The 20,881-nt window shown below is 35.2% G+C and overlaps 1 protein-coding gene across 1 annotated transcript; it reads right to left on the bottom strand.

Moving 5' to 3' along the window:
- Nucleotides 1-6,999: 6,999 nt before the first annotated feature.
- On the bottom strand, nt 7,000-9,936 carry LOC107865155. The gene is made up of 7 exons (XM_047408591.1): nt 9,663-9,936; nt 8,710-9,037; nt 8,500-8,626; nt 8,354-8,411; nt 8,124-8,242; nt 7,400-7,507; nt 7,000-7,281 (listed from the first exon to the last, which is right to left on the bottom strand). The coding sequence occupies exons 1-7, from the start codon at nt 9,934-9,936 to the stop codon at nt 7,000-7,002; spliced, it is 1,296 nt and encodes a 431-aa protein (XP_047264547.1).
- Nucleotides 9,937-20,881: the final 10,945 nt, after the last annotated feature.

Genomic DNA, 20,881 nt, shown 5'->3' with positions numbered 1-20,881 from the left:
TAAACCTATGGTATAAAACACCATAGCACAAATGCGTCAGTACGTTAAATATACTGGTATGCAAGTGAGGTGGCTGAATACAATGGTTCACATGCATGAACAATACTAACTAACTGAATAACATGAATATGAGAATACATGCATGAATACGTAACTGTCACTGAGATTATGATAACACTGACTCATGAATTCTGATAACGTGGATTTTCTAATATTTGAATACTAATACTGGGATACTGAATGACTAAGTCTATTGAGTACCAAGGAACTGATGTTGTATTACTTATAAAGGAATGACTATTTCTAATAGTTCTGATTATGAAGAACTGGTCTGATTGACTGTATCTGACAGTCCTGAAATCTAAATATTGATAACATAAATTTTGTATAATTAATATACTATTAACTGGGTGACTGTGTCTGACAGTCCTGAAATTTGATATTTCTAGCTGAGCGACTGTATCTGACAGTCCTGATATCTGAAGAACTATCTGAGTTCTATTACTGAGACTGAATGACTGTATCTGAATGTCCTAATTCTATAACTAAAACGATGGGAGAATTCATCTAACCGACATGCCCTGAATAAGCTATTATAGCTGAGTGGGGGTCCAATCTGTAACCTCAATTGGAAGGGTGTAAATACCGCGCCACTGGTAAGGACAAGTTGTGAGTGACCCTTATTTGACAGTGTCCCCAAAGGAGAATGATGTGACCCTCATCTGACAGTGTTAATCCACCTCATCAACCTTCAACTAACAGTGTTGATGTCTCAACCTATGCTGGCTATATAGTTCTGGAACGCAAAGATTGCTTCTAGGAATCATACCCTCTGCTGACAGTGTTTGTTCCCATTTTTGGGTTCACTCAGTGCTGAATCCTACTCCCAACTGAATAGAAACTGAACTGATTTTCCTAGTTGACAATAGGCATGACTAAGCTGTTACTGATTGTACTGATTAACTGGACTGAACTGAGTTCGCTGAGTTCCATTGACATATGGAATACTACTGAGATCTGATAACTGATTGACATTACTGAGATTACTGGACTGATAATGAATTTATTGAGTTTTCCTGAGTCACATGACTGACTGAGTTCTACTGATCGTGGCTTGACCGAGAATATCATAAAAATTGACACTGGCTCTAGGCACAAAGCTAAATTTTCGGGTACAAGTACCCCCAGGACTCGATAGCATGAAACTGAAAAGACTTGACACTTCTTGAACATATGACCAATATCAATAATTCATAATATAATAAGTTAGGGATTTCATGAAGCACATGGTTATCGTAATCTTGTACATGGAAGGAATGCATATAATCAATGTCATAATTCCATATTCTAGTATAATGAGCATTTCAACAACCTCTACATTGCACATCAATAGCATGAGAGTCATTTGAACATAAGGGTAAAACATGAATCCATCACTTAAGTCACAATTGAACTATATTACATGACTTTTAGTCTTCTAGGAATTTTATCAAACACCTTACATGCACCACTTAAGGCATAGGTATAATCATCAATTAACACCTCATAAACCACTCAATTCATGGATTAAAACTCATATACTAATGTAATTCCATAAAAACACATTGAGATTCCAACTTGAGAACCATACAACAACAATAACATAAACATAATCAACCCACAACATAATATTCATAATACATGATTTAAAACTTGATTCTTGGGCTTCATGGATGAAAAAAATCCATGAATGAACACTATTCATACCTGAGTTAACGAATTTGGAAGGATTGATGGAGAGTTCTTGTGATTTGGCCCTTGAATTTGAGAGCTAGGGTTCTTGTTCTTAAGTAGAGTTTATTTTAATTTGAAATACTAATGCAAAAGTGAGCAAATAATGCACTCTTAGGGTTAAATCCCATGATTGGGCGGAATTGAAGTCATGGGAAAAGACTAAACGACCCCTGTGATTTAATATCACAAAAATTGGAAAATTCCCGATTTTCATCCTTGGCGCGACACGACATTATCGCGCCAATCCACTGGAACTGGGCAATTGGGAATCTACATGGTGGCGCAACACGAAGTTATCACGTTGCCACTTTATTTGCGACCTGGAAGTTTGGCGCAACATGGAGACATCACAGAGATTCACTGAAATAGGATAATTATGAACTGGGCCTTTGGCGCGATGCGCCACTATCGCGGAGCAACACAGAAAATTGAAAATTTCCATTTAAGATAGCTCCACGACCCGCTGATGGCTCAAGTGATACACTATCTCACTAAAAAGGCTCTAACTCTTCGCTCGGGTATCAAATTTGGGCGAATTTGGTATTGATAGAAAGCTTATTCAATTTACCACACAAAAAAAAGTAAAAATATTCAAAATTCAACATGTATAAAAGTGGATTCATCTTTTAAAGAAAGCCTTTAATAATTTTTAGATGATTTTAAGCTACGTAGAAGTATGAGGTATTACACGAGTCTTGGGGGTACTTGTACCCAAAAAATTTAGCTGTGTGCTTAGAGCCAGTGTCATGTTTTCAAGATACTCTCAGTCAAGCCATGCTCAATAGAATTCAGTCAGACTCATGAATCAGGAAAACTCAGAAATCCCAGTAATCTCAGAAATCTCAGTAACTCAGTATTCTCAGTAGTATTCCGTCAATCAATGGAACTCACTGAACTCAGTCCAGTTCAGTTCAGTTAATCATATTTCAGTATCTATTCAAATGAGAGTTGGAATTAGCACCGAGTGAACCCAAGGATAAGGGCACAAACTGACAGTTGAGGGTGTGATCCTTAGAAGCAATCCTTGCGTTCCAGAACTATGTAGCCAACATAGGTTGAGACATCAATACTGACATATGAGGGTTGATGAGGTGTATTAACACTTTCAAATAAGGGTCCTACCATTCTCTTTTGGGGACACTGCCAGATGAGGGTCACCTACAGCTTTTCCTTACCAGTGGCGCGGTATTGACACCCTTCTAATTGGGTTTACAAATCGGAACTCAACTGAGCTATAATAGCTTACAATTAGGGTTACTACTTCCCACAGTTACAGTCTCAGTCTCAGTCTTAGTAATAGAACTCAGATAGTTTTACAGAATTTAGGAATGTCAGATACAGTCACTCAGTTCAGTACGAAACTCAGCTAGTTCCATTAGAAATAGGACTATCAGACACAGTCATTCAGATAATAGTATATCAGTTATACAAAGACACAGTCATTCAGATAATAGTATATCAGTTATAGGACTATCAGCTAGTTCCATTACAATTCACATATTCGTGCATGTATTCTCACGTTAATGTTATTCAGTCAGTTAGTATTGTTCATGCATATAAACCTCTTGCATTCTTCCTACCTCACTTGCATACCAGTACTTTCAATCTTACTGACGCATTTATGCTATGGTGTTTTGTACTATAGGTTCAGAAGTATGAGCTCCAGAGCATCCTTAGTAGATCAGATATTCAGCAGCCAGACTAGCAGTGAGTCCTCATCATTCGAGGATAGCATGATTATTTTATTACTTTATTATTTCAGTAGTTTGTAGTTAGTTGGGGGATATGTCCCATCAACTTCACAGTTTTTAGACAATTTAGAGGCTTTCAGACTAGCATGTTTAGATAGTTATTTTAGTTTTGGTATGGTGATACCGTATTATTCAGATGTTATTTTTTACTAGATATTTGAACTTTATGACCTTTCAGTCTCTTATTCCACACTTATACAGTATGTTATGCAATGGTCACTACAGATATCATTCATGGGTTAGCTTATGGTCCTTTGAGGCCATGAGCACCGTGTGGCATTCCAAGTACCAGATTTGAGGCGTTACAACCTTGGTATCAAAGCCAGGTTCAATAGTGTCCTAGAAAGTCTAAAAGCCGCATCTAGTAGAGTCTTGTGCATGGGTGTGTTGCGCGCCACATTTATGTACAGGAGGCTATAATTTGTTTTAAGAACAATCTCCCTTCTTTCAGTATTTATGTCGTGCCAGTGAGCATGAGTTCAAATATAACCCTCGGTATAATCCTTTTCACCCTTTCATTTACAGAACATGCCCCCCAAAAGAAGAAATCCGCCTGTCCAAGTAGATCTCTTAGACGAACATGTTTCTCATGTAGAGTTCAGAGTTGTATTCACTACTCTTGCTAATTCAGTTGCTTCCTAGAATGAATGACCAGCTGTCATTCCAGCCAACCCCATAGCCAATTCAGCTGCAGCCAGGATTCAGGACTTCACCCGAATAAATCTATCATCCTTTTTTGGGTCTAAGTCAGACGAGGACCCTCAGGAATTTCTTGATGAGGTTAAGAAGGTTACCGATATCATGGAGGTTTTAGATGTTGAGAGTGTTGAGCTAGTTGCATACTAGTTGCAGAAGGTGGCTCACAAATAGTTCAAACAGTGGGATATAGATGCAGGGCCTATTGAGTGGAAGGAGTTTTCTACTGCATTTCTAGATAGATTCTTTCTCCTAGAGCTGAGAGAAGCTAAGGTATTAGATTTTATCAACCTCAGGCAAGGCAACATGACAGTGAAAGAGTATTCTCTTAAGTTTACTCAATTAGCTAGATATGCTCCTAATGTAGTGATAGACAACGGGGCTAAGATGAGTAAGTTTGTTTCTAGGGTAAATGATAGTATGATCAATGAGTGTAGATCTACAATCTTTATTAGTGAGATGGACATAGCCAGGCTTATGATCTGGAGCAGAAGATTAAGATGAGAGAGAAGTAGAATAAGAGAGCAAGGATAGGTAGTTTCAACTTTAATCAGCCTAAGTCGGAAGGTGGTAACCGTTCTCAGTTTCACCCAAAGTCATCCATTCCAGATCCTTCCTTAGCCAGTACTCCAGTTCCTAAGTTTAGGGATGGTAACAAAGATAGGGCGCCAGGCTCTAAGTCTTAGGGAAGTGTTAGCAGTTCCCGAACCAATCCTCTTTTCTGGACTTGTGGTAAGAACCACAAGGGTATTTGCAGAGCTGTCAGTGATATATGTTTCGGATATGGCAAGCCCAACAATAGAGTTAGATATTGTCCCCATTCAAGATTTCAGGGTCAGCAGAACCGTTCCTCAGTTCAGTCCGATCACTCGAATCAGCAGGTTGCCTCTTCCAGTGCTACCAGTGGGCAACGCCCAAATAGACTCTATGCTCTTCAGTCTCGACAAGATCAGGAAAATTCTCCTGATGTGGTTATTGGTATGTTACAGATCTTTCATGTACATGTTTACGCCTTGCTAGATTTGGGAGCTTCTTTGTCTTTTGTTACTCCCTATATAGCAGTTAATTTTGGAGTTAGTCTTAAAATTCTAGGAGAGCGCTTCTCAGTCTCTACCCTAATGGGTAAAATAATCATAGCCTAACGGGTATACAGGAACTGTTTGGTTATGGTATCTTAGAAAGTCATCTCAACAGACTTAGTCAAATTAGAGATAACTGATTTTGATTTCATTCTTGGTATGGATTAGCTTCATTCCTACTATGCCACAGTCGACTGCAGAAACAGAGTTGTCCAGTTTCAGTTCCCCAATGAACCCATCCTAGAGTGGAAGGGCAGTACTTCAGTTTTTAGAGGTCAACTTGTTTCCTACCTTTGGGCATGGAAAATAATATCTAATGGATGTGTCTATCATCTTGTTTGAGTTAAGACCTCTAGTTCCAAGACTTCCAGTCTCGAATTAGTCCCAGTAGTGAATGAATATTTCGATGTCTTTCCCAAAGATCTTCCCAAAATTCCTCCAGAAAGGGAAATAGACTTCAGCATAGACCTTCTTCCAGATACTCAGCCCATATTTATTCTGACATACTGAATGGCACCAGCAGAACTCAGAGAATTGAAATATTAGTTGAAAGATCTCCTAGATAAGGGTTTCATCAGAGCTAGCGTGTCCTCGTGGGGCGCACCAGTCTTATTCATGTACAAGAAAGATGGTTCTCTCAGAATGTACATTGATTACCGTCATCTTAATAAAGTCACGGTCAAGAACAAGTATCCACTTCCCAGAATCGATGACTTGTTCGACCAATTTCAGGGTGCCAGCTATTTCTCTAAGATAGACCTCAGATCAGGCTATCATCAACTCAGAGTCAGAGGATGTGACATTCCAAAAACATCTTTCCGAACTCGGTATGGTCACTTCAAATTCTTACTCATGTCCTTTATTTTACCAATGCCCCAGCACTACAAAAAAGACCGCATTTAGCAAGAGACTAATAACGGTGCTAATCAACAGAAATCCGTCGCTAAATCCATTTAGAGATGAATCAGCGACAAAATATTATTCGTTGCTATATTGCGTATTGCTAACCATTTAGCAACGGAAAAATAAAATCCGTTGCTAGATTTGCAATGGAATGGAAATGTCCTATATCCGTCGCTATATTTTAGCAATGAATATATTCGTTGTTATAATTATAAGTGTTGTTACTAATTTCATGTTGTATTTCATCATTTTGATTATTTCCTGACCAAATATTTCATTGCTAGTCCGTCGCTAAAAATTTCCAATTTTTGTGCAAAAAATATTTTCCTCAATCCGTTGCAAAAGTTTTAGTTTGGCAATGAGTAATTTTGTCGCTGAATTTGTCGTCATTACTTTTCTTTCAATATCTTTTTATTTGTATTTTGAATATTAATAGAATATTATAAAATTCTTATAATACCCAATATTCATATAAAAAAGGCCACATGTATATAGATAAAAAAAGTCTAAACATCCTCAATACCAAACATAGCAACATCTTAACACATAAGTATGTCCAAAACATCCTCAATACCTACATCCATCAAGTGTAATTTTTTGTTGTACAATTTTAAATGTTTCAAAAAATAGACCATCAAAAACCAACAAAATAGACCATAAAAAACCAATGCACTGATCGTCAAAAGTATTACAACTGATCAAGATCATTGCAATCATCATTTAAGGAATCAAGATCGTCCAAAGGAGTAGCCAGAGGTGTGACAACTGATCGTGAAGGAACCAACTTCTGTACCTCTTCAATGACAATAGGAAAAAAATTGAATTTTAAGTGCGGGAATCAATCGCTTCACAAACTCATCCAAATCCGAATCTTCAGCTGGTACCGATTCATGTGAAGCTGGAGATGAAGTATTTCCACAAGAAATACACAGAGTTTGGTCGTAGTAGCCTTTGGCTTTAGATCCAAAACCAAATACTCTTCGCTTTTTTTCTCCTCCGGCAGCTTGGTAATATGCTTCAATTTGATTAATAACAGATTCTGATAATGTTTTTTCTCGTAATATTTCTTCAAATCTTTCCTGTAATAGTGGATTTCAAATTATAACGGATTGTACTTACAAATGATTCGATACCAAAAAGTACTTTAAACTAAAAAATGAGAATTAAGAAAACTACTACATTTAGATTTAATCTTACATAGACGATTCGGGAACGTTCATCAATGAAATATTTTCCATCATGACCATGTGTGTGAACATGCAAATATAACTCACTTGGTGTCGGATCTCGACCCATTTCAGTAGCCTGTAAAAAAGAAGTGTTGAGCATTGTACTAGAACAAAACTGTTGGAACATTTCATGTAAGCCAGAAATGTTTGTAAATCCATAATTCAAGTGGAACATAGTTGGTCATCAGGTAAATATTATTAGTCGCATGGTCAGAACTATGTTATCCAATTTACATTGTTCTTACTAAGCAATGACTGGAAAGAGATTGCTGAATTTCATTGCATCAAAATTACTGAGAACATATGCTAATAATGAACATTTGGAAATTTCCAGTCAGATTCCAGTGTGAAGGTTATATAAGATAAAAACCAATCACATAAAACAGACAAGTAATTTCCAGAATCATAAGGTCTTGATTCTACCTAATACATCTCGAAGAACATGTAAATATGCGAATCCTCAATAATATACCACTCTGCGATATATAAGCACAGTTTACATTGCATTTTTTTAGGTTATAAGACAACAACAGAACACAGCATATCAAATACAACACAGAAGATAGAAACAGTGAGAAGTGATCAACATTTGAGATAAATAGTAAACAGAAATGCAATAATAGCATAATGTTGAACTAAGTTCAGACTGTCTCACAACAAATTATAGTTTAATACTTGAAATATATACCTACAAGTCTCTTTCGGTACTCTCCAATTGAGATAGGTCCTCCCGTGGGAGTTCCAGCAGCCACTTCTTTGCCTCCATGACGATTCTGTGCATTTATTTTGGACTTTTCAACACACTTTGGATCTGCCCAAAGTCACTGCCAGCTTTTCCAGACATCTTTATGTATAAAATCTTGCCTAATCTCTTTCTCTTTGATTTTAGCAATGAAATTTCTATACACAGTTGCTGCCTTACTCTGCCAGTGTTTCTTTACTGCAACATCAGTAACGGAAGAATCCCAATAGAAGTGTTTCTGAAATAAATTTTCAAGATAATACATTAATATCATATTTATAAAAATGAGTACACTTTACAAAATCAATTATGATGAAGATGTATACCTTGGATTCCCCAAAATAGCCATCTTTTATGTCACATGAGACACCTTTCCAATTGACTCCATTGTGATCAAGTTCACTTTTAAAAGACTCGTGTATCCTATTGGAGCATACTTTAGAAAGTTGCAATCTGTATCAATGTGAAGACATTATTTAGAGGTTACTATAAATAAAAAATAATATATAATAATAATAGATAAGAAATGGACTAACCTTGTAGAAGTTATAGTAACAAGGGTCCGCACATGGCTCCGACTGGAATTACTTTCTCCATTTGTGTTGCTACGAGATATGTCCTCACCTACTTGGTTGGTTTGTGAAGACGTAACTACAATTGTTGGGTTGGTCTGATTTGGAGTAGTAGGAGACATACTACCATGATTAGAAGTTGGAGCACCTACGCCACCAGCTGTTTGTGGCGCAACTGTAGGAGTGGGAATAGTAGGCATATTTGTAGTATGAACAGGCATATTAGTCCTAGCTGCTGACTTGCCCACACGTCCTATGCTTCCTCGACCTGTACCTCTTCCTCGAGTCATATCTATTAAAAAAATTATACTTGTTAAAGTGGAAAAAAGATGCAAATTTTGCATAAAAAGTCACAACATCATATAATAGTCTAATTTTGAAATCCTATCCAACAAAATACCTCACAACAACATACCTCACTATCATTCTGGAATCCTATATAAGATTGGAATACTCACAACAAGAACCAAGAACAGATCAAGAACCACCAACATTATAAGAACCACCAAAATACTCACAACAAGAACTACCAACAGATCAAGAATCACCAACAGAACCACCAAAATACAACAAAATACTCCCATTGTAATTCTTCCCATAAGAACTCCTCCCAAATGAAGAACCAACAACAGAATAAAACACCAACAGAATCACCAAAATACTCACAATGAGAACCACCAACAGATTATGAACTACCAACAGAACCACCAAAATACTACAGAATACTCCTATTGTAATTCTGTCCACAAGAACTCTCAAATAAAGAACCAACAACAGATCATCAACCAGAAAAAAATAAAATATAGATATATGTGTAGACAGAAAGCAAACCAGAAGTTGATTATGTTCAGCCATTTTCAAGGATGAAGTCGATTGGTTGGGACACTCACTTATTTGGTTCCTTAGAGTAGATGTACCTTCTCTTGTTCTGTTGATCTGATTTAGAGCATTCGGAGATGATTCAGGAGTTATATAGTTGCTACCATCACCAGAAGTTTGAACCGTTGATCTAATTTGAGGAATCAATGGTTGAACTTGATTTGTATTATTTTGACCACCTATGACATCAGCTTGAGAAGTAACAATAGTAGAAGTGGGAACAGTAAGTACGTTTGCAGTAACATCATTATTACTCCTAACTGCAGACTTACCTCCGCGCCCTGTGCTTCCGCGACCTCGACCTCTAGCCATATCTATAAAAAAAAACTGTACTAGTTAAAGTGGAAATAATATGTAAACTTAATAATACCAAGAGAAAAAAACAACAATATATAGATAAGGTATTAGAAAATGTAAAAGCACAGTTGTAGCCTAAAAAAATAAATGAGAAATGAAAGAGTCAAAAATTGAGAAGTAGAGCATAAAACCAGTTGAAGCAACAAGTTTTGTGTAAACAACGAGACAAATAAAATGATACTAGTTCAAAAAAATGGCTGCTCACAAAATAAAAATAAGATACAATAGCATATTGTTTGTCAAGCTCTAATCGCTATCTGTGTCTTCTTTCAAATCTTCCTCTTCATCTTCCTCAGTTTCCTTAGTTTCATACTCTTCTTTTGTAGCATCCTCTTGGTTGTCATGATGTTCTTGTAATAAACCATCATCAGTGACTTCATCTATTTCAATTAAGCCACCATTTGCATTATGTAAGTGTATGCTTTCATCTGTGGCAACATTCATGTCTATCTTGTAAACTTGAACTTCTTCAACTTGAAATGGAATATTTAGTTCTGCAGCTGTCTCAATTTTCTCATCGGGTAATTCAACAACATTTCAAGGTTTGATATTCAATACAGCTATCCAATCATCCTTGTCCTTTTTCTTTCTAGGATAAGACACATAACACACTTGAGTTGTTTGCATTGCCAGATTAAAAGGTTCATATTTTTTATATCGGCGATGATGGTTAATATCAACCAATTTATACTGATTATGATTTTTAACACCAACATCCATAGTTGGGTCAAACCATTCACATTTGAATAGTACAGTTCGCTTCAAAGGTGTTTCACAGTATTCCACTTCTATAATCTCTTTTATCTGCCCGTAGAAATCACCAAAAGTTGGATCTGAAATACAAACTCCACTATTCATTGTTGATCTTGAGCTACCATGAAAATTCGTATGAAACTTGTATCCATTAACAAAATACACCGAATGAGATGTAGCGCCTATCAATGGTCTACGAGCAAGACTACATAGGAATTCATTCTCAATATGATTGAGTCGGACCTATTTAGAAGATTATAAAATTTAGTTCAATTTCATAAGTTAATTTAAGTGCATAATTGTATAAAAGATCTTAATTTTTGAAGCCTTACATATTGCTTGAACCATGTAGAGAAATTTGCTTCAAGGCTCTTATTTATTTGATCTTGAGAGACATTTGGAAATTCTTCTTTCAAACGTTGCACAAACATACTTCATTTAAAGAAAAAAGATTTCAATTTCAAGTCATGATTTATGAATATGCTTATAAAATTTAATTTTTATTTTTCTTATTTTTATTAAAAGCGACGGACAATGTCGCTATAATTTTTATTTTTTAAAATATTAATTCTAGAAAAGCGATGCCGTCTGTCACAATTTGTAAATATTTTAAATTTTTCTTTATTTTTATCAAAAAATGATGAACAACATTGCTTTGGTTAAAACTAAATAAAATTAACTTTATGAAAACGACACTGTCCTTCGATATTTGATTTTTAATTTATAATTAAATAAATAATTTTATATTAAAAAATAAATGTATTCAATTATATATTGAATATATTGATATCATACGATCGATTGATAAAAAAAAATATACTGTTGAAGTTATATTATAATAACATAAGCTAAATTAAATGATAATTTATCATTGTATATATACAAAACGTTGTATTAAGAGGTAATTACATGTGTATATGATGTATCTAGTACATATTGTGAATTTTATAGTCAATCAACTATATATATATTGAATACATTGATGTCATACGATTGATTGATCAAGGTAATTATATTTTTAAAATTATAATATAATAATGTAAGCTAAATTAATCGATAATTCATCAGAGTATAAATAAAATACGTTGTATTACGAGGTAATATACTCGTGTATGTGATGTATATAGTTAAAAGCTAGCTAACTGAATGTATATATCTAAATATTTTGAATAATACGTTAAAATCATATCATCGAGGTAATAATACACTATTGAAGTTATAATAATGAATTCATTTAACCGACAATTCATCAATTAATATGTTGTATTAACGTAATCAAAATCTCTAATTCAATATTTTTTTAACTCAATTCCTAATCCAAATTTAACTCATCTCCGCAATTTTAATCTCAACCATTCATCATATTTGATCAACGGTCAATATTAAAATCAATTTACACTATTTTTTTCTTGAAATTAGGGGTGTGCATCAGTCGATTCGATTTGATTTTAAATATTATCGGTTTGGTTTATCAGTTATCAATTTTTAAATAAGTTAAACCAATAATCAAATCAATAAGGTATTTTTTTATCGATTTTTATTTTATCGATTTTTAATCCTTAACGGTTCGTTTTTTTATTTAACCCATAGGAAAATATGCATAAAATAGAAATAGTAGCAACTAATTAACAAGAAAAAAATGAAATCTTAATTGCAACAAAAATCTTACATGATGTGTTTTATTTTACAAGAATCTTCAAGCTTGAATAGGTTTTCGAGAAGGTCTGTGTACACTGTACCCTCTACATACCTAATTTGTGGAACTAAATCAGTTTAATTGTGTTGACATCCAATTTTGACCTCACGATACCCCTCTCAGGCTGCTATTTTATATAGTAATTTTACGTGACATTAATTCTTACATGCTTAGTTTATTTTAATATCAACGTCTTACTATTTTTCTCATCATTTCTACATTTATTAAATTATCATTTTTCACAATTTATTAATTCAAATTTGACATTTTACATAATTTTTATTAATATTTATTTAGTTTTACGTAAATGTTCACACTCACAATTTACAAATGCATTGTCTTTATTATTAGTACTATCGATAATTTTATATAACATTAATTTTTACATGCTTAGTTTATTTTGATATCGATGTCTTATTATTTTGACCTCCCGATACTACAATTATAGTCAATTTGTGACTCAATTGAAAATTTATGCAAATTTTGATCAAATCCTCAATCTTTAAATCTTTAAATTTTGACATCCCGATACTACAATTATAGTCAATTTGTATTCTTTATTATTATTATTATTTATTATTATTATTATTATTAGTAGTAGTAGTATTTCTTCTTGTTATTTTTATTTATTTATTATCCCTAATATTTTTTTAATAATAGCCTAAATTGAAATCTTTGCCTAATTTATTTATCTTATAGCCTCAATTTTTACCCAAGTCATTATAATTTTAGTCATTTTATTATAATCACAGCCAATTTGGTGACTCATTTTAAAATTATATTTAAATTTTGATCAATTATTGAAACCTTTAAATCTCAACCGTCGACCAAAACTAATCTGACGGCTGAGATTAAAGGATCCCTTTCTTTCCTTTTAAGACCAAAGAAACCCTAAACCTAATTTTCCAATAACGGCCTCCACCCCCTACTCTTTCTCTCTTTATACTCTCTCCCTTCTCTCTAAATCCACCATGGTTGTCGCTGCCGGAGCAGCCTACCGGTTGATCGGTGAGCCTCCTTTTTAATCTCCCTTCTGTCTCCGTCCTCCTCTCTGCCGCTCCAACCGGCCTCAGCAACGACCAATCAACGAGCCAACAATGTCCCTCGCCGAAATCGCCGCCGCCTCCATTTCTCCTCTTCCATCGAGATCTGCCACCGCCGAACAACGAATCAGCATCGGCAGCCCCGCTGCCAAAGCCTTCAGCCCTACCACCATAACCTTCAACCCATCCCAGGTTTGACCAAATGTTTAAATATCTATGTTTGATTTTAATTATATTTTGCCTCTTTGTCCTTTTTCTTTGATAGATTTTGAATTTGAAATTAACAAAAAATGATTGATTTCTTTTGTCTGATTCTCTGTCATTTGTATTTGTCTATGTGCTACTTTTAATTTTAAAATTCTTGTTGTCTTGGGTGCTAATTGAAGTAGTTGTTTTACAATACATAATTTGGCCAATTTGAAATTAATTGTTCTGTAATTTTAGCATGTGTCCCTTTATTCTATATGAATGCAGCATTCGGAGGTAAAATATTAGGTAAGCTATAGTATTGATTGTACGTAATATTTGACTATAAGGCCAAATAGAGCCTCGTGTATTATCAGTTGAGTAACATATTTGTTGTAACGCTCTCTGAAGCGTATTTATATGTATTCTGGTTAGCTGACAGATTTGCGATAAACCTATTTACAAAAAAAACTCAGGCAAAGTTTTTTGAAAATTTTGAGAGTTAACAGAATTTTAGGACCACATAATGGATAAAATGAAGTGGAAGTTAAGTAAATGATCTCATGAGTGTCTTAGATAATTATAGGAGTCAAATAAGTTATAAGCATTATTCAAGGATGAAAATGGTTAAGCATCAATTCGTAATGTTTCACGACTTGAAATTGTGAATTCATGACTTGAAATTGATTTAGTGTTGATACTTGAAATGTGAATTCATGACTTGAAAATGGTTACGTTTAGTCACTTGAGAAGTGAATTAGAGAGTTGAAAATGGTTAAGTGTAGTATTGTGAAATGTGTACTAGTCACTTGAAAAGTGGATTAGCGATTTGAAAATGGTTTAGTGTAGTTCTTGAAAGGTGAACTTGTGTGTTGAAATTTATATAGTGTAATCGCTTGAAAATGTGAATTAATGACTTGAAATTGGTTTAGTGTTGATACTTGAAATGTAAATTCATGACTTGAAATTGGTTAAATTTATTAACTTGAGAAGTGAGTTAGAGAATTAAAAATGGTTGCGTGTTGTGTTTTGAAATATGTACTAGTCACTTGAAATGTGGATTAGCGACTTGAAAATGGTTTAGTGTAGTGCTAAAAAGGTGAACTTGTGTTTTGAAATTTGTAAAGTGTAATCACTTGGAAATGTGAATTCATGACTTGAAATTGGTTTAGTGTTGGTGACATAATCATTAGAGTTGACTGTCTTTTCTAGATAAATTTTCATTTCTTTGTTTCAGATGGGGACATTCATTGTATTTTCTTTATTCTCTTTATTTTTATTTCATTTTCTTGAGTCAGTTAACCAAATAAAAAATCTGTCATTTTTTCTCTTGTCTTTGAGTAAAGTCCGTATAAAAAATAAGTGAGAAAAGACTTCAAAACTGGCTACCAGCTTCTTTAATTGCACAAAGCAAGACAATAGCCAGCACATGAAAGAGACATGATTGTGAGCCAGAAAAGGAAATGTGGAAAGTTTTGTCAATAGACAAGTCTGGAAACCCATGGAAATACCAAGGCGCTAAGGGTTTATCTGAGAAACATGGCAAATCAGAAATACTGTGTTTGTTTCAGAGTCACTCTTAATAACCTGAGTTTGGGTCAATGATGCAGTAAGTCAATGATGCATGCTAACGGTTGGAAGCAAGGTTAAATGTGATAAGGGAAACAGCGATCGCCGCAAAAGCTAAAGCCACAAACCAGTCACCTTTTTTTAAACTCACAAGTTTTCTTTGATGAAACAGGAAACATATTACCTTCAAAGCAGTAACTTCAGAGCATAAACATCAAGGGATGCAATACCTCACTTTTACAAATGCAGGAAGCAATATTGCTGCACAGGTTTGATAATAAAATCATGGTAAAAATTCATCATCCCATATCCCTCGGAGACACACTTGTCCAGGGATTTCAGTTTTAATTTGCTAGGTGATACACTTCTTAAATTGAACCTTCACTCCTAGAAGACGTACCCTTTAGTCGAGTCATTTCCCCTTGATTTCTATAAGATGTACCTTTTAGTCGAGTCATCGCCCTTGATTCCTATAAGACATACCTTTTAGTCGAGTCATCCCCCTTGATTCCTATAAGACGTACCTTTTAGTCGAGTCATCTTCCTTGATTCCTATAAGACGTACCATTTAGTCGAGTCACCTCCTTGGATTCCTATAAGACGTACGATTTAGTTGAGTCATTCCCTTGATTCCTATAAGACGTACCTTTTAGTCTAGTCATCTCCCTTGATTCCTATAAGACGTACCATTTAGTTGAGTCATTCCCTTGATTCCTATAAGAGGTACATTTTAGTCTAGTCATCTCCCTTGATTCCTATAAGACGTACCTTTTAGTCGAGTCATCCCGTTTACCCCTAGAAGATGTACCTTTTAGTCGAGTTATTCCCCTTGACCCCTAGAAGATGTACCTTTTAGTCAAGTCATTCCCTGTGATTCCTATAAGACGTACCTTTTAGTCGAGTCATTCCCTTTGATTCCTATTAGACGTACCTTTTATTCGAGTCATTCCCTTAGATTCCTATAATGATGTGACTTTCATAAAAGTTCTTTGATGATAAACTGGGGTAAAATTTAATTCTTGTGTTTGGAACTTCACTTTTCTGGCAAATGAAACCTTTTTATAATAATCTTTGTTTTAGATAATTTTTTTTTAGATTTGATGTGATTTCAGGAGCCCTCCTGGAGAACAGGGTGAAGAAATGAAAAGTCAAGCAACAAAGTAAAGAAGTTGAAAGTCAAGCAACAAGATAAAAAGTTGAAAGTTAATAGATTGAAAAATAGCAAGTCAGGAGCCCGCCTAAAGAATAGGGTAAAGAAATTGAAAGTTAAGCAATGAGGTGAAACAATTGAAAGCCAAACAACAAGTTGATGAAATTGCAAGTCAAGAGCCCGCCTGAAGAATAGGGTGAGGAAATTACAAGTCAGGAGCCCGCCTGAAGAACGGGGTGATAAAATGGCAAGTCAGAAGCCCGCCTGAAGCACAGGGTGAATAAATGGAAAGTTAAGCAACAAGGTGAAGTAATTTTAAACCAGGAAACAAGTGATGAAATTGCAAGTCAGGATCCTGCCTTAAGAATAGGGTGATGGAACTTAAGTCAGGAGACCAACAGAAGCTGTATATATAGGAATTTTGTAATTTCATTTGTGCTTTAATTTGTAATTTTCATTTTTATATAATAACAGAGCTGTGGACCGGAACCTCGATGGAATATCACTCGACTCTTCAACTCGGTATAGCCTTTCTTCTTCCTTTGGTAGTACCTATGACGAGTTTATTTCATAACTTGGGTAGGTAGGATGTCCTAAGTCAGGACTTGGTTTCCCTCCTTCCTCTTGCTCCGTGCTTTTGAATAAAGGTTGGGACAAAATTTTTTCTCGTTTTCTACTTCTTTGTCTGAAAACACTGTGTGTTTACATTCAAAGGGGGCATGATGTAGACACGTAATTTTGTCCCTCCAAAAAATTAGTTTTCACCTTTTTACCTTATCCTATCGTGTATCCTCAAATAAGTAATTATCCCTATATAAAATGAAAAAAAATAACAACCCCTAATAACTTTTATCTTATTTTAATTTATCCTAACAAACTTTATCCTAATCACCTACCCCTAACAACCTACCTCACCACCCCATACCCCTACTCCTACCCCACATGACCCCCCCTCACGTGTTTTTTCCACCTTTTGATAATATATACATACAAATACAAGGAATAAATAAAAAAAAGGAGAGAGGGGACCACACAATTCACTAACAGAAACTCATTCTCACAAACACCATTCTTTCACTCTTATAATGGACCATCACAAAGGGGGGGATCTTTTGGATTTTTCTTTTTTTTGGTTTCTTCTTCATCATCTTGACACACACCTCTCAACTATACACTGCCATGGATGGACCACCTCCATTTTTTTGAATCAATAACACAACATATTCACCATCTTCCATTTTGAGGGAACACATACCCAATCACCTTCTTCTCTTCGATTCACCACCATACACCCATAGACAACACTCAGAAATCATACACACATTGAGAGATTCATAAGAGAGAGAGAGAGAGAGAGATTCAAAGTTAAGATCTGAAATGGAGAAGAAAACTGTGTTGATTTTGGGTTACTCGAAAATGGGTTTCAGTGGGTTTGGTCGTTGTTCCGGCAACTATTTTGCCTGAATCTCTTTGTTCTCTGTTGATTTCTGGACGAGTTCAATAGGGAAATGAGAATATTGCCAGAACATTCTATTTTCAAAAGTTTTCGAGCGACCCCATTTAGAAAATATTCAAACTCTCCAGAATCCAACCTATTTCCGTCTGTTTTGGGCACTATTAGCTCACCGGAGTTCATGTCGTATGGGTGCTTAGTTTTCTATCAGATTTTTGCAGCTTGGGTTTATCTATTTTGGTGATTCAAGATTGAAATCGGATTTTGAGTTTCATCAGTCATCATTTTAGGTTTGGATCTTGGTTTTAATATCGAGGTCTTTATTTTTGGGTTTGAAATCTGCCTGGCTGTTGTTCCTGGGTATTCACTATCGTTGGTGGGGTTCCATTTGGTTTGGATTCGAGTTGGTGGGTTGCGTTTGAAGTTCTATTCGAGGTTCCCGGATGGACTCTGTCTCGTTTAATTGAATAACACTACATTGAAATTGATAATTGAGGTCCGATTCTCTTCTCCCTCTCTTTTTATTTTACTCTTTATGATATTCGGTGTTATGGATTGAACATTTGCGAGTTGTTTGATCCTTGTTGATGGTGAATAATTACTTGACGTTAATTCATTATTTATGTGTTGTGCGATGAAATGATATCTTGTTTGAGAATTAAAATCGATAATTTGAGAATAAAAGTGGGGTGGGAATTGAAAGTTGATAAAAATGAATATTATCATTTTGATTTATTGATGTCGTTGATTGTAATAGTGCCATGATTGGTCATGCTGGGTAAGCAAACGGTAGGCTTAGATAGGCAAATTTAGAACTTTTGTATTGTGGAATGTTTGGATTATGTGTTGAAAGGTTTTGTTTACCGCATTTGGATCGATTGTATTCATTTAGCCGGTGAATGTCTCAAGGGATTTGTATTGATTTATCCGAGGAATGCCCCGAAGTGTCTTGTACTTAGAGGACGTTCATGATGAAGGCCCGAGGCATCGGATGAGGCATTGGAGCTTAGTCTAGGATTAGTTTAGAATATGATTTACATTTTTGTATTTTTCCATTTCGGGGCTGTATAACTCGGACTGGACACTATATTTTGGATTCATGTTGTTTTATTTGTTTGTTTGATTATTTTACATATTTTTGTGTGGTTTGTACATCGTAGTGCCAAATTAGCCGATTCACTCTACCAAGCGACTGTGGTTGAACCACGGGATCGAGGGGTTCCTAACACCCTCCCCTCGGTCAACAAAATTTCTTAATCGGAATCTCTATTTGCAAACCAATTTCAAGAGTCAAATCGTTTTGAAAAGGATTTTCCAAAGGTGACTTGGCACACCGATTTATGCCAAGTGGCGACTCTGAGTTTAAATGTAAATAATCCATTTTCGAAATAAATTTTCATCTTTTGTCACTTAATAATAAAACCCTTTCGAAACCTAAAATCCAATCTTTGGGAGTTAAAAAGGGGTGTGACAGTAGCTTCAGTCATATATTCCATGCATCAGATATGAATGTTCAGTGTGTAAACTCAGTCTATCAATATTCTCAGCTTAGTCAGTCTCCTTTGAGGACAAATATTCCCAAGGGGGAGATATTGTAAGACCCCACAAAATTCTAAGCTTAACTCAGTCCCTTAGAGTGTGAAAAGGGTCCTAGACTTAGAAATTTCTGCAAGTGTTAGGACTTAGTATTTTCTAAAGCCCTTGAACTTTGGGAAATTTTTTGACGACCTTTTCGACCTTAGAGAGGTAGTTTTTAAATTGATTTATGACCGGGGAAGTCAATAGTACATCCCGGGTGAGTTTCAAAAATTTTGAAAAAACGTAAGGGCGTGTTTGGAATTTAGAAACAGTGGCTAAAGGCGATAGGCCCACGATGCTCCAGAGCCCTGGATGTCTCGCCTAGAGAAGCGCTCCATAGCTCGCGGTGCCCTGGCTAGTCTAGCCCGTGTATTTTCCTGTAGTTATGTTCTGCGTCTTTAAGGACAAATGGGTCATTTTTCCTTCACCCAATAGGTCCATAACATGGGATTAAAGCCCCAAATAATATAATTGCTCATCCTTTTCACAAAATCCTCTCAAGAACAAGCCCTAGCTTCATCAAGTTCAAGAATCAAGCCTCAAGAACTCAGCCCAATCTCCACAAAATTAACAAGCAAGGTATGTGAAGTGTTCATCCAAGGGTTTCCTTCCATCCTTGGAGTTCAAGAACCCTTTTTAAATCTTAAGTTAATAGTTTCATGAATTACATATACCAATTGGGTTTTTTGCATGTTTATGTTGTTGTATGGGTTTCAATCCAAGATTTAATTGTAGTTGTCATGAATATAAGACACCATGTATGTAATTGTTGTAATCCCCATGTTGAAACCCTTGAATTATGAATTGATGGTTATAGTTATAATGCATCAACATATTATTCATGCTCAAGTACAAGATTATGCCTCCTAGGTATTTTACAAAATACCTAAGTGAATAAATTGTGCATTATGATCCATTGGTGATCTTAATGATGAATTCAAGCTAGAACTACATGTTTAAAATTACTCCCATGTCAAATCTATGCCTTGTAAGTGTTTGATGAAATGTCCATGTGATTGGAATAGTGAGATTATATTATGTTAGCGTGCTTTTCCATTCACTTACGAGTTCAAACATTTGTCAAAATGCCTTGGTGAATGTATTATGGACAATTTATTATCGTTATGTCTTCAAGAATTGTCATGTCTCAAGGGTAAATTAGTTAAGGGTGAGAAAAATGTTTCAAAACTAAAAAAGAGTGACACAAGTCTTAAATATGGAGTAGAGGTGACAATTTTATGATTAGTGTTAATGACACTAATTTTACAACCCTCAATTTTTATTATTTACACAAATATCCCTACACCATATTTAAACAAAGATCCCTACACCATCACCACTACTCCTCCACACCCTTTTTGTTGCTGTTGTCGCCACCTCCTCTTCCTCCGCTATCACTATCACTAACATTGCCACCTCTTCCAGATTCACCATTATTTCCTCCCTCTACAAAACTATTGCCTATTTTTCTT

This window comes from Capsicum annuum, chromosome 3, assembly GCF_002878395.1.
Source record: "Capsicum annuum cultivar UCD-10X-F1 chromosome 3, UCD10Xv1.1, whole genome shotgun sequence".
NCBI lineage: Eukaryota > Viridiplantae > Streptophyta > Magnoliopsida > Solanales > Solanaceae > Capsicum > Capsicum annuum.
This window is presented reverse-complemented; position numbering and strand designations above follow the sequence as displayed.

Excerpts from the sequence above, each read along its gene's own strand:
- LOC107865155 (XM_047408591.1), bottom strand. The coding sequence starts at position 9,936 with ATGGCTAGAGGTCGAGGTCGCGGAAGCACAGGGCGCGGAGGTAAGTCT. Across the intron at positions 8,243-8,353 it reads AGTAAAGAAACACTGGCAGA|ATCCAAAGTGTGTTGAAAAG; the intron begins GTAAGGCAGCAA and ends GACTTTGGGCAG. Across the intron at positions 7,282-7,399 it reads AACGTTCCCGAATCGTCTAT|GAAAGATTTGAAGAAATATT; the intron begins GTAAGATTAAAT and ends CCACTATTACAG.